Source organism: Epinephelus moara, chromosome 22 (assembly GCF_006386435.1).
Source record: "Epinephelus moara isolate mb chromosome 22, YSFRI_EMoa_1.0, whole genome shotgun sequence".
Taxonomy (NCBI): Eukaryota; Metazoa; Chordata; class Actinopteri; order Perciformes; family Serranidae; genus Epinephelus; species Epinephelus moara.
In genome coordinates, this window is record NC_065527.1 from 8,784,311 (window position 1) to 8,797,968 (window position 13,658).

At 41.7% G+C, this 13,658-nt stretch overlaps 2 protein-coding genes across 2 annotated transcripts in view; one reads left to right on the forward strand and one right to left on the reverse strand.

Moving 5' to 3' along the window:
* ngly1 (N-glycanase 1) overlaps positions 1 to 8,634 on the reverse strand; it is a 10,091-nt gene extending 1,457 nt beyond the window's left edge. Inside the window, exons 1-11 of the mRNA XM_050035119.1 lie at positions 8,481 to 8,634; positions 7,236 to 7,350; positions 6,847 to 7,104; positions 4,943 to 5,105; positions 4,625 to 4,844; positions 3,966 to 4,087; positions 3,257 to 3,402; positions 2,722 to 2,832; positions 2,449 to 2,631; positions 1,749 to 1,934; positions 142 to 319 (exon numbers count right to left, since the gene is read on the reverse strand). Of these exons, the coding sequence (XP_049891076.1) occupies positions 142 to 319; positions 1,749 to 1,934; positions 2,449 to 2,631; positions 2,722 to 2,832; positions 3,257 to 3,402; positions 3,966 to 4,087; positions 4,625 to 4,844; positions 4,943 to 5,105; positions 6,847 to 7,104; positions 7,236 to 7,350; positions 8,481 to 8,581 (1,783 nt within the window). The 5' untranslated portion in view covers positions 8,582 to 8,634. The remainder of the gene's footprint in view (positions 1 to 141; positions 320 to 1,748; positions 1,935 to 2,448; positions 2,632 to 2,721; positions 2,833 to 3,256; positions 3,403 to 3,965; positions 4,088 to 4,624; positions 4,845 to 4,942; positions 5,106 to 6,846; positions 7,105 to 7,235; positions 7,351 to 8,480) is intronic.
* Positions 8,635 to 8,861: 227 nt separating this feature from the next.
* oxsm (3-oxoacyl-ACP synthase, mitochondrial) lies at positions 8,862 to 11,990 on the forward strand. The gene is made up of 2 exons (XM_050034365.1): positions 8,862 to 10,039; positions 10,954 to 11,990. Exons 1-2 carry the CDS (start codon positions 9,051 to 9,053, stop codon positions 11,354 to 11,356), a joined length of 1,392 nt encoding a protein of 463 aa, XP_049890322.1. The 5' UTR covers positions 8,862 to 9,050; the 3' UTR covers positions 11,357 to 11,990.
* The last annotated feature ends 1,668 nt before the right edge of the window (positions 11,991 to 13,658 follow it).

Consider the following 13,658-nt stretch of genomic DNA (forward strand, 5'->3'; position numbering starts at 1 on the left):
GGAGGGGAGGGGAGGGGAGGGGAGGGGAGGGGAGAGGAGAGGAGAGGAGAGGAGAGGAGAGGAGAGGAGAGGAGAGGAGAGATAATGTCAAACAAGTATATTTAGAGTATTTGTATGAGAATATCAATTAAATAACCATACCTCCAGTGAACTCTGTAGTGATCTGGCCTGCCTGCAGGTGCCAGCAGACTTTCCCAGAGTGGAAGGTCTGGCTACCAGCCATGATGGAGACGGACTTCATCTTCATTGCCGCCGGACTGAAGTCAAACTTCCAGCTGATTCTTCCCGTAGAGGAGCCTTCTGTTCGAGCTATGTAAACCTGAAGATAGAAATCTGGTCATCACACCTACCGCTGCATGTGAAGCTAGTGAAGAGTTTATTCTCATTTCATACACTCCCTTAATATATATGTGTCCAATCCGTATCTAATCTTAGTCATGTACAAAATCAAGTTTTCAAACTGCAACATCTTGCAGTGCTTGTTTTGGAGCTGGTGGGTTTTCTGCTCTGTGAAAAACAGAAGGCGCTTTCTCTAAACACAGACACCCACTCTTGTCTTGGCATGGTTCTCACACAGTCTGATTAAATTACACAATGACTACAACTTCTTTGAATTGTAAATGCGGCCGATTAGCATTCAAACAAGGCACAAAGTGTGAACTTTTTCTTTTTTAAATCAAAAACAGGCACTCCACCAGTTTCATACCACTAGGATCCTGATTGAAGACACTGCCTAAGACTGCCCAATCATACACTTATATTCATTACTAGTCTTTTTGATGTACAACTGACAGCAGACAGGATTATATTTCACTGAAATTGTATCATGATTTCATGTGACAAATAAATTGACTGGCTGAGGCACACACAACTTTGATTTTTGACAATTCTCTTTAGCAATGGCTCTAAGGATTGAAATGTCCAATTGGTCCAGAGTCAAATATCTTAACAACTATCAGATGGATGGCCATGAACTTAGATTCAGATGTTCATGGTCCCTAAAGGATGAATCCTGCTGAGTTTGGAGACCTTTGCTGCCATCTTCTGGTTAACATTTGAACTTGTCCAATACTTTGGTTCATGACTAAATACCTGCAATATAAGTGACAATCCTCTCGGCTTTAGCTGTTGCTGCTTTGTATCGAGTGCTAATAATAGGCATACATTAGCATGTTAACACACTAAATTCAGATGTGATCATGGTTAACATTACACAGTCAAGGGTGCAGGCCCTGCCAAACTTTGTCAAAAAGACTCACAGAGTACTCACGGTGCAGCTAGTGTGGCTGCAGACTCCTAGTCTTATTATAATCTCTCTATTACAAGTACTCTAGTCTGGCTCACAGGATGTAGAGTATATTACAGTTTTCAAAAAATCCCTGTCACCATGTGAAACTAGTCTTGCACAGCCAGATCTATTTCCACACTTCCTTTTAACACAGTGTGTGAAACAACAATAATAATCTCAGAGCTAGCAACCTACACACTGAAGTCTTTTAATGTTTTATGTAGTGTTTTCTCTCACAGGGATTTAGCCATTTTAATGCCAGCGCTCACCCATACACCCAACAGGTTCCCTACCGACACTATTTTGCAAGTGCGTGGTATCCTGGGCTTGGGACCACCCAAGATGATTGTGATTGGTTTAAAGGGTTTTAATGTTTCCTGTCTTTGCCATTGAATACTGAAAAAATAATGTTCAAACTGAAAAATATGTTTTTTTTTATCCAAACAATAATAAAACATACCATCTGCCAGTCCTCCTCCACCTTTCTGAATACTGACTCCTTCCTCCACACACACTGATCCCAGCTCTGGATGACTTCAGAGTTGTTGGACACTCGACAGTACTGGTCTTTAGCGGCATTGTAGCGCACGTGCAGTAAACAGTCCCTCTTCTCTTTCTCAGTGGGAGTAAACACATATTCTGCAGCCTGAGAAAAAACACACAGAGACACACACTTATTTTCATTAGTCAAATACTGATTTGTATCAGACATCCAGCTACTAGCTTTCACGCTATGATACATCAAGCTGTTATTATGCTAAGAATGCAGCACTGCCTCTGAGTGGTGTTTAATGCAGCTGTGACATCATCTATTGTACTCATACTGTAAATATGAAACAGGACTGATCATAAGCTTCGTAAAAGTAGGATGCATTGCAGAACAGGTGTATCTATAAAGGTGGTCCTAATTAACATCAGAGTATATATTATTATTATCATCCTGGGTTGTTATTAAAGATTTAAGTGTCCCACAACATCCTAAATCAAGAGATTAGAGAATAAAAAGATCCAACATACGTCTGCATTTTAATGACAATCACGTTTTTGTTGGGAAGAGCTTAGTCGAAATGTCTCTTAAATGAAATATAATTAAATGCATCAGTAGATACATAATGCTGAGAGGAGTAAGCTCAATTATAAAACCATATAATGAACAGTACCTGTGTGGAGGTCCCTGTATCCTTCCTGGTCTCCCCCCGTGCTATCCTCCAGGCCAGAGAGCCAGAGTTGCGTCCGCCCAGCTCTCCTGGTTTTGGTTTCTTGGGGGATATGAACTCCACCAGTTCGACAAGCAGCCTCTCTGTCAGCTCCTTCTTCCTCTCTGGACTCAGGGACTGCTGCCTCTTCAGTTTTAGAGCAGATGGAAAGTGCTTTACATTAGACTCACCACAGCAATTAGTCTTATATTCAGGGTTTACAGGGTTCTGACTTACCGTGGTATTAAGCCCATTGATGGTGTGCAGCAGCCAGGCCTCCTGAACCTTGGTCCTTCTTGACAATACCTCTGGATGTTTGCAGGAATATCTCCACGTCACATCAACCACCTGCATCACAAACACATGCCAGAGGACTGTCGGTTAACCCTGGAAGAGAATTAATGTCTAAACAACAGTCAACAGTGCACAGCTCTTTACTGATTGGCCTAAAGGGGGTGCTAGGCATTACAGGTGACAATATATTGCTTAGCCAACATGGTGATACTCCTGCCTGCTTCTCCAAACTGGGGACATACCAACTGGCATCTAATGCATGTAATAGTAAAAAATCTGAACTATCCCTTTAAGGACATGACACTTTTACTTTAGTATTGAATTGACAGGTTTTTAACTGACCCACAGAAATAAGATTACAAAAAGGCAAATGTTTAAAGTAAAATAAAAACTGGACAAATACCAGTATGTGATCGTATTAGTACTAGTAGTAGTGGCAAGAGTTGTAGTGGTGATATGTAGTGTCCATTGGCCTGACCTGATCCTTAGAGAAAGCCAGAACGTAGGCCAGTTTCTTCCCCCAGCCGACCTCGTACAGTAAAGGCTTATCACAGCTTTTCTCACATGAGTCGCAGTGCAGCCAGCGGCGCTGAGACACCGAGTAAATCTCCGTCCACACGTGGTCTGAAACATCAGAGACCGGAACTGATTTACACCAAGGCTTTCAAACACTTCATACACTGCATAAATTGTTCTGACATTGAGCAAGCATTAGAGTAAAACATTTTGTGATGATATGATGTTCCTATACATCCTATCCTATCCTATACATAACTATAAAACATTTGAGTGTGCAACGTCAGTTTTAACCTTGAGAATAACTTAACGACTACTACTAAAACTTTTTTTAGATAAACAGCAGCTCTTTCAGGTTGAGGCAGGTTTCACTACAGTCCAACAGCCCCAAGGCTGCTGAGTACACATTCTGAAACTCACCTCTCTGCTGAGATATGTGTTACATAAATAATATAAACACTGCATGTGAAAGTTCATTCATAAGCTTAGAAAAGTAGACTCAAGGTCTACTTGTTCAAAACCTTCAACCACATCTTTCTGTAATTAACTGACTAGGACTCTTAGTTAACAAAATCTCCTTCTAACATGTCAAACACAGGTGTGTAAGTCAACTGCTGCTTAGAACATAAAATTAGCAATGCAAGAACCACATCCGTCAGTCATGTACGTACCTGTGCTGTCCCAGATATATCTGGCCTCAAGGCCAAGAGCTCTGCAGCACAGTGTGAAACAGTTAGCCCACTCCCCACAGCGCCCCCTCCTGGTTTCAAGTAGCTTCTCAGGATTATTGTACCTGGTGTTAATGATAAAGAAATGTACATCAGTGAAAGCAAATCATTATTATTACCTCTGCCAAGGAGGTTATGTTTTCGCCGGCGTTTGTCTGTTTGTTTGCCTGCAAAATAACTCAAAAAGTTCTGAATGGATTTTGATGAAATTTTCAGGAAAGGCTGATAATGGAACAAGGAACAGATGAGAACATTTTGGTGGTGATCGGTTGAAGCGAAGTGGATAAAATAATAAAATGGCGGTAAATCCGAGCTGCTTGGCGGAGGTCTGCGCTCTCCGAGTGCTTTTCTAGTTCTACATGCGTTTTATGGCAAAATTCATTTCATACCTTTTAAATTCTTACATTTAAAAGTTTGTTTACAGTAAATACTGCAAAATAAAAGTCAGGGATTTGACAATAAAACATACAAGCAGTGAAACTTTGCCTCTTTGTGCAACTTAAACCTAATTTTATTACACTCTGGTAAAACTGATCCCAAACTCTTTAACTGCAGTTGCAACAACGAGCCAAAATGTTGCACAAACACACACAGACACAAACCTGGGGAATCTGGTGGTGAGCTGGCAGCTCTGACAGAAATGGTTCTCCACTCGCTGGGCTCCCCAGCGGAGGTCATCGGGGGTAGGACTGAGTGAGCCAGAGTTCTGGGTCCGGCCTTTGCAGCGGCTGCAAGGGAGACAGTCCACCCAGGAGAAGAAGTCTTGTTTGAACCAACTGAGCAGCTCCAGCACCAGGAATTCTTCCATTCCAAGTTTACATTCTACAAACAAGAAAGCAAATCAGTTGGTCCCTCTGAGTCCTTGTTTAAAAGGAGCACACAGTGTGATTGAATCTTTTGAATGAGTGAGAGGATTTCACCTGGATCTGCCTCTTTTGCCTCCTTTAGCTTGCGTTCAGCAGCAGAGGACATCTGCTGGTGAGGGATGCAGCTCCTGGCTTTGCGCTGCAGCTCAGGGTTTTCATACATCATCACGTGTTGGAAATTTGACTGGAGAGTCACAAAAAAGCTCATACTGCTCTCCTGACAAAAGCACAGAAAAATCCTGATTACAAACATAAGTAGAGACAGAGTGACAATTTATCAGAACTGAAGCAGGTATAAGGATAGGTTCATCATATGGAGACGTTCATCTGAGATGTAGGGGATCGTATGAAAAGAATTGGGGTGGATGGTGGGGGGCTGAATGTTAAATTTCTTTTCTTTTTTTTTGTTAAAGCCGCGGCCCTCTTTAGCGTTACTATTTTCTTTGCTACCTCCCCTTGATTAGAAAGTAAAACTGTGACACCCTACTCCAATATTTTAAAATAATAGAAAGGCAAAGCATTAAAAATGTTGAAAACAGATACGCTGCAGCTCTTCTGCTATATACACCCATTCCTACGACACGTTATTACGGATCCCACTGTGTGCTGTGATTGGCTAGTACTCGTCAAGTCAACACATTGAGCTCGGAGGCGATTGGGATTAGGGCAAAGAGGTCATGGTGAGGGTTAGTGCTAGCTGATCTTAGATGATCTCTGAGATTCAGGTGGTAAATTTACGAGAAAACCCTACAAATGCATTAGAGCAAAGTCAAGTGACGTAGTGTGAAGAGTGACAGTCCATGGAGGGAGTGAGATGTGGTGGATAATTGGGTCCATCACAGGACTTTCACACAGGAGACTGGAGTTTAGGTCCAGTATAAGTTGCCGGCTTATTGTTGTTAGACATATCTGACTTATTAATTTTAGTTTTTAAGATGTATAAAGCTGCTGAATGCACACTGTGTACATAAACTTTAGCAGAATAGCTTATTAGACGTATTTGGATTTCTGTCCTATTTTGATGTTGTTAAGACACCCAGGAAAATACACCTGGGGCTGTAAAAAGCCACATTTGGCTATTTACAGCCCCAGGTGCAAATAGCATTGCTGGCTACAGACACTTGGGAGCTTGTCTCTGCCATGATGCTACATACACTCTGTACAAAAAGAGCATTGGCACCTGGGGTGTAAATAGTCAGTGTGGCTACACGCCAGCTGCAAATGCTGTTGTTGGCTACAGACACCTGGGTGCTAATAGCATCAGTCTTTATCATTTCAGTCAAAACCTCACAAGTTCCTGCTATTCCAATGATTTGCTGCTTTTCTCTGTTTTACATAATTGTAAACTGAATATCTAAATATAAAGTGCGATTTGGATTGTTGATCAGACAAAGCACATCATTTGAAGATGTTATCTTGAGGTCTGAGATACCGTGAAGGGCGTTTTTTAAAGATTGTTTTGACACTGTGTGTGTTAAATGATGAATCAATTAATCAAAGAAGTACTTGGCAACTTAGGAATAAATTCAGTTTTTAATTATTAATTTAGGGGGAAAAAAAGCCCTGAGAGAGAAGCAGGACTGCTGTCCTTTACAAAGGACAAAGTACACCTGTATGACATACTGCACACGCCAAGGCCATCATCTGCAATGATTAGATGTTTATTCTGTTTTATTTTGCAGATGATCTGGCATTACAAGTGTTTTATATACACAAATTGGGGTTTCAACATGCAATGTGGATGTCACCCTTCTTTCTGGCAAACTGGCATTTGATTGAGGTTTTAAATTATTATGATTTGATGTCATGGCCAAAAAAAAAGGAACAAAGTGAGGTGTGTTTTGTCTCCACTCCACTGTGTTTTGTCTCTCCCTGCTACATTGATATTACAGCTGTACACTTCAGATATGTTCAATCACACTTTCTGACATTTTAACCAGGGAGGAGAATATCTTTACCAAGGATGGAGGCTGTGATGGAGGTTGTACAACTGGCTGGCTGGAGGCAAAAGCAGAGCTCTCTGGTGCTGAGGCTGAGGCAGAGGCAGAGGCAGAGGCAGAGGCAGAGGCAGAGGCAGAGGCAGCAGCGCCCTGAGCAGCAGGTTGGACAGACTGTCCTCCACGTAGCCTTTGATCCCTCTCTGCTGCTATGGATTCCCTGATGAGCTTGAGCTGTTCCACTGATGCAGACTTGGGGAACACCAGGTGGGTCTCAGCCTGAACAGAGGGGAAAGAGGTCATAACATAACTCACAGTTAGGCTAATGGCAGATAACCAAATAGACCCTAGGCAATTAAGCAAGTGGTTTAACTTATTACAGTAGCCATGTGACAGTACTTATGAATTACCTCCTCGAATCCCATCTCAAACAGGCATTCCACAGCACCTTTGATGGGCAACAGCTTGGTGGAGAATGTAGGATTACCAATGCGGATGGATCTGTACTTTTCCTCATTGGGATACCTGTTGGAAAGTCACATATGAGGAAGTAGAGCTGTTCTCAAGGCTGTTGGGGAAATACATTTCTTCCTATGGGGTGGAAGAGACAAATCACTGTATACAAACTGAAGAGTCATGTGTTCAAGGGTGAGAAATACATGAGAAATACATGATAACTGCTTTACTATCGCACAGAAAAAGGGCATTTTCATAAAGTCATATTTCAGGTGAGTGTGCTCGGGTATGAATGTTAACTCTACTTAAAGAAGCACATGATAACTTTAACTTAAGACACTTATTTATTATATTTCAACTGTAAAATACTGACTTAAAGGTGCATTAATTCTTTACTACAATGTCTTGACTACACAATAATTGGTGTAATGACTGCCCCAATAGTCCGAGCAATTTCTGAACTTTTTTAGTGTCCTAATTTATTCTTATATACACAATTCTTGAATGTATATTTAACATATGACGCAGATAATGTACATATTTCTTATTCTTGTTGCTAATTACGTATGTGCTATATTGCATATTGTAGAATAACACACATATTCTACATTTATAAAACTTAACATATTAGTTTATACATTGTAAAGTAGCATAATGCACATATCTTACATTTTGTAGTGCTCAACATTGCAGAATAATACACATATACATACATATGCATACTTCTTATTTCTATTGTCTTATAAGTCTCTATGCTTTACATCAATTCTGACACCTAACACTGCAGCGTATTACAGAGACAGTGTTTGCAGATGTAAGAGGTGAATATAGACATGTAACTTAGACAACTTTAAACAGCTTCCCAATGAGTCAGTTGTATGACGAATAATCCAAAACACCCTCTCCATTAATACTTAAGTTTGGTAAGGGTTTTCCATGCATGGGCGTGTGCTCACACACAAGGACAAGTAAAAATGCCTGACTTTTAAACAGGGTTTGGTTTGACACCATTTGTACAGGCAACAACAGCATATACTGGAGCTCAAGTGCAGCTATGTTAGCTTAATCGGCGGTTAGCCAGCTCATGACAGTATTAAACTACTTATCTGTCATGTAACGTTACAGGAAATCTCAGGTTAGCTAACACATGACAACAATCCGCTCAACACACTGCTGGTGTCATAACTTCACAGCCTTACCTTAAAATATTATCCGCGTATGTAAGTAACAACTTCGCGACGTCTAGAAAGACTTCGTTTGAGTTTTCACACAGTGTTGTCACGGCTGGTGACACCGCCATGCTCGTACTTCTTGCTGTGATAGCTAGCTTGAATGCTAATGCTGCAATTTTGGCTAAATGATGTTTTCGGGTCCTGAGTTTAGCTGACCTAGCAACGCCTGAAAACTTGTTAGCAGCTTTAAATATTATATAATCACTGTATTTTACCGTAATTGTGTTTAATAACGCATAATTATCTGTGTTATTGCGCTTTTATTTTAATAAGATGTTTTAAAATGTGATAATTTACACGTTAAACGAATCTGGCGTTCGACAATGCTACCTAAGATTAGCTCACGTTAGGAATGGATGTCGTTACATGAATGTATCAGCAAATGACGGTTAACTTTGAAACAGTGCTCGGGACTAAGTTACAAACTTAAGGTTACCGACGTCTGGACATTTCACCTTTGGTTTTGTGCATTTATTCTTCTGTTATTAACAGGGGATTCACCAAAGCTACAAGCTAGCTGTGTCAAACTTTACAGGTATGTCTCCTCTGTCATCCTGTTGGACCAGACTCCAGCTGAGTACACTAAACTTTAGGGCACTTCTTCACAAGACTGTCTGTGTTTGTCCAAAGCCAGACTCCAGACACCACAGCTGTGGACAGCACAGGAGGAGGGTTGTTATTACGGGTATAGGGTTGGTATGTCCTCTGGGCACAGGGACTGCAGTAGCCTGGGACCACCTGATAAAAGGTCAGAGTGGGATTGTTGCTCTCCCCTCAGAGGAGTACAAGACTGTTCCCTGTAAAGTGGCAGCATTGGTGCCCAGAGGAAATGAACCAGGTCAGTTTAAGGAGGAGAGGTTTACCTCACGTGGGCAGATCAACAGCATGTCACCAGCCACTGTGATGGCCCTCGGAGCTGCTCAGCTGGCTCTGGAGGACTCAGGGTGGTACCCTGAAACCACAGAGGAACAGCTCAATACTGGGGTGGCTGTGGGCATGGGCATGGTTTCACTGGATGAAATCGCTCGCACCTCTGCTGCCTTCCAAGAAAAGGGCTACAGCAAAGTCAGCCCCTTCTTTGTGCCTCGCATCCTCGTCAACATGGCAGCAGGGCACATAAGTATCAAACATAACCTGAAAGGTCCAAACCACGCAGTGTCCACAGCATGCACCACAGGCGCACACGCCATAGGTGATGCCGCCAGGTTCATTGCCCACGGGGATGCAGTTGCTATGGTGACAGGAGGAACTGAATCCTGTGTGGGGCCTCTGGCAATGGCCGGCTTTGCCAGGGCACGCGCCCTCGCCACCAAATGGAATGACAACCCCACGCAGGCGTCGAGACCATTTCACCCAGAGAGAGAGGGCTTTGTGATGGGCGAAGGAGCAGCGGTGCTCCTGCTGGAGGAGCTGGACCATGCAGTGAAGAGAGGGGCCAGGATCTATGCAGAGGTCCTGGGTTATGGACTCTCAGGGGATGCCAGCCACATAACTGCACCCACTGCAGATGGAGACGGAGCATTCAGGTGACTCATAGTTTTTTTTTTCTTCAGGGGTTTTGTTGTTTAAGCATGCAAGACACACACAACTTCTGTCACTTATTTAAGCAGTGGTTCCCAACCAGGGCCTCGAGGTTGAGGTGTCACAAGATGACGAACAGAATATGAAGTAGAAAAAAACACATCTCTGTCACACACAATCATTTTTATATTAGGTTGCAGGTTGTACAAATGTGTATTTTATTGTGTGTGTGTGTGTGTGTGTGTGTGTGTGCCACTCTGTAACTCTGGTCTGGCTAAGATAATAAAACCACTTACTGCCAACTCAAACTCTGCTTTAATAAGCCCCTATAGAATGAGAGATGTGTGGAGATTCTGGTAGAGGTGCACATGCACAGTGGGTTTTTATCAGAACACAGCTGCCTGCTGTAGTGAGGTTTATGTGAGCGATTTTTGCAGGCCTGACAACCAAAAGAATGAGCAACAAGGCGCTTAAAAGTTCTGTCAAGCTGAGGGGAAGTGCAGAGTCAGGTGATATTTCTCTGTGGTTTCTGACACCTTCACATTACACAGCTACTTGATTTATATGAAATAATAATTTGTGTAAGCCTAATTGCTGAGATCAAACCTCCAGGTTAGTCCAACTTCTGTGGAAGACAAAAGTTAATTGTAAAATTATTGTCCAAACTGTCTGAGCATTCATCACAGTTTAGAAAGCTACCTCCAAGTTCAACTTTGACCTACTGCACTTACTGTAGCTGTGCACACACAGTGTCCCTGTGCAATGAGGACATATTATTGACATTTCAGGTGCACTCACATTCAGTTTGAGAACAACAACACGCAGTTATTGTTCAGTAAGCAGCGTTAAAAATGAGCAAATTGAGCCAAAACAAAAATAAAAGTTGTAATAAACTGAAATTCAACCCCTGTCTTTACAGATGCATGTCTACAGCCCTCAGAGATGCTGGCGTCTCACCAGCAGATGTGACATACGTGAATGCTCACGCTACATCCACACCTTTAGGTGATGCAGCTGAAAATGCCGCCATCAAGAGGCTCTTTCAGCAAAGCGTTGAAAACCTTGCCGTCTCCTCCACCAAGGGAGCCACAGGACACCTGCTTGGGGCCGCAGGGGCCCTCGAGGCAGCGTTTACCGCTTTGGCCTGCTACCACGGGGTCCTGCCCCCAACGCTCAACTTGGATCGTACAGAGCCAGAGTTCGACCTGAATTATGTTCCCTGCACAGCGCAGCAATGGCAGACTCAGGGCCGACGGGTCGCCCTCACAAACTCTTTTGGATTTGGTGGCACTAACGCATCACTGTGTCTCTCCAGCATGTGATGACACACTGAGACTAAATCTTGACTTTATATTATATTTGAAATCATCAATCTGTGTTCTTTTTTGTTTTGTATGATAAGAGTTTCACTAACTGAATATTTTTAGTAGACTTATTCAGTACTACTGTGGGTGTGAATGGTTGTCTGTCTCTATGTGTCAGCTCTGTGATAGCCAGTCGACCTGTCCAGGGTGTACCCCACCTCTCGCCTAATGTCCCCCACGATCCCCAACAGGACAAGTAGCTATGGAAAATGAATAAATTACATTGAAAGTACTAAATCCTTGTAATGATTGACTGATGTTTTTGTTTTATTTTTTATTTTTTTAATGAAAATGGTCAAATTTACGCTTGTGAGTGGAGGGCTAAATCTGGGTCTGGAAAGTAACTAACCCACACTTGACTCTCTCTCATTGCCACTGTTGAGGTGCCTCAGAGCAAGGACAGTCATCTCAGTGGCAAACTGACCAGAGTTACAGATTAATCTATCAGTCATATTCACAATTAAATGATAAATTGTTTGGTCCATTAAATAGTAAAACACATTTTATATTATAAAATGGTTAGTAAAAAAATGCACGGTATGACTTCCTAAAGCTAAAGGTGACATTTTCAACTGTGTTTTTCTGCCCAGCTAATTTAAATTGTAATTATTTATAACAAAGAAAAGCAGAGAGGCAGAAAAATTTGTTTTTCAAAATGGGAAATAGTTGATTTATTTTCTGGTGATCAACTAATCGTTAATCGTGTGATTGCTTTACTTTCACTAAAGTGAATGAAAAAGTCATTCCTTACCTCACGTTACTAAGTTTGGTAACTGTCGTACTCTACATACTGATTAAACTCCAACTTAAAGCTTTTGGCCATGACGTTATCAAAAGACGTAAAGCGACATTTCAAAAAGAAATATTTAGCTACCGCACCAGTACCATCCACAAACAACAATTATTTAATACCCGGTTTTCCAGAACACAATAATATCACCTAATATGGTTGAATTTCACAGATTTCTTAATACAAAAGTAGTTTAAAGATTGTGATGAGACGGATCTAACTGCACTAATTATACTTGCCATAGGTGCCACCTGCTGTAACCATTCACAAGCACTCAGACCAATTTGAGCAATTTGAGGTTTAGGATCTCACCCAAGGATACCACACGCAGACTGGAGGACCCGGGGATTGAACAGCCGATCTTTCAATTAGTAGATGACCTGCTTTATGTCCTGAGCAGCAGCCACCACTTAAAACAGTGTTCCATAATTTGAACATTAATCTGTAGTGACAGAGCCCAGATGGCATAACATATGTTTCATCTACCATCACGTACCTTCTGAAGTCTATGAGTCATTGCACTTACCAGACTTCTGTAATTTAATTTTATAGATATTGTGAGCCCGTCTCTTACTGTGAGCATGCCCAGGTTGGTCTGAGCATCTCTGTGCAGCTTCCTGTACAGTGCAGTCATAATAACTGACACAAAGATTGATTTCATTGCTGCTAAGCATCTATAATCAGGACTGTGTCCATGGCAAATGTCTGTTATTCGTGGCAGTTTTTCCCTAATCTTTGCTTTGTTGTGAAATATTGGATAAGTTAACTCTTTATGCTGTATTTAAATGAAAACATCTGACAAGTTCCCTGTTTTTATAAGGGGTCACAAGTCAAACAGGTTGAAAATCACTGGTTTAATATCCTAAACAATGGATTGTACTCTATAAAATAAAAAGTAAATAAGATGGTGTAAAAGTACAAAGCCTCCCTTTGACGTACAGTGGAGTAGAAGAATAAAATATCACACAAACATACCTCAAAATTGTACTTAGGTACTGCGCTTTAGTATATTTACTTCCCACCACTACTTACATGTCAGATCCAGGCCTTATACCTGTGTTAAAGTGCTTTGTGCAGTGTGTTTGAAATGAGCATTCCACCATGGGACCTGGAGTAATGTCTGAGCCCAGCCATCACTCTGAAGCAGACTGTACTCTCTGTGCTCCAGCAGGTGGCGTTGGCTGACAGCAAGTCATGCAGTTTGCTTTGATGTACATGTCCAGTGCAGTTTACATTTTTAGCAAGGGCGTAGGTTGTGTTTCAACACTGGTGGGGACAAATATGAAATAGGGGATCCACTGCTCCTCCTCCAGAAAATTTCCATCTCAATTTCTGCATTCTGGAGATTTGTATGCACCAATTTATGATGGAAATGTCACAAAATTCATGCATCTTATGACAATTCAAAATATAAAAAAACAATAGAATATAACGCAGTATAGGGCTCTCATTTTGTATTGCTTTCAAATA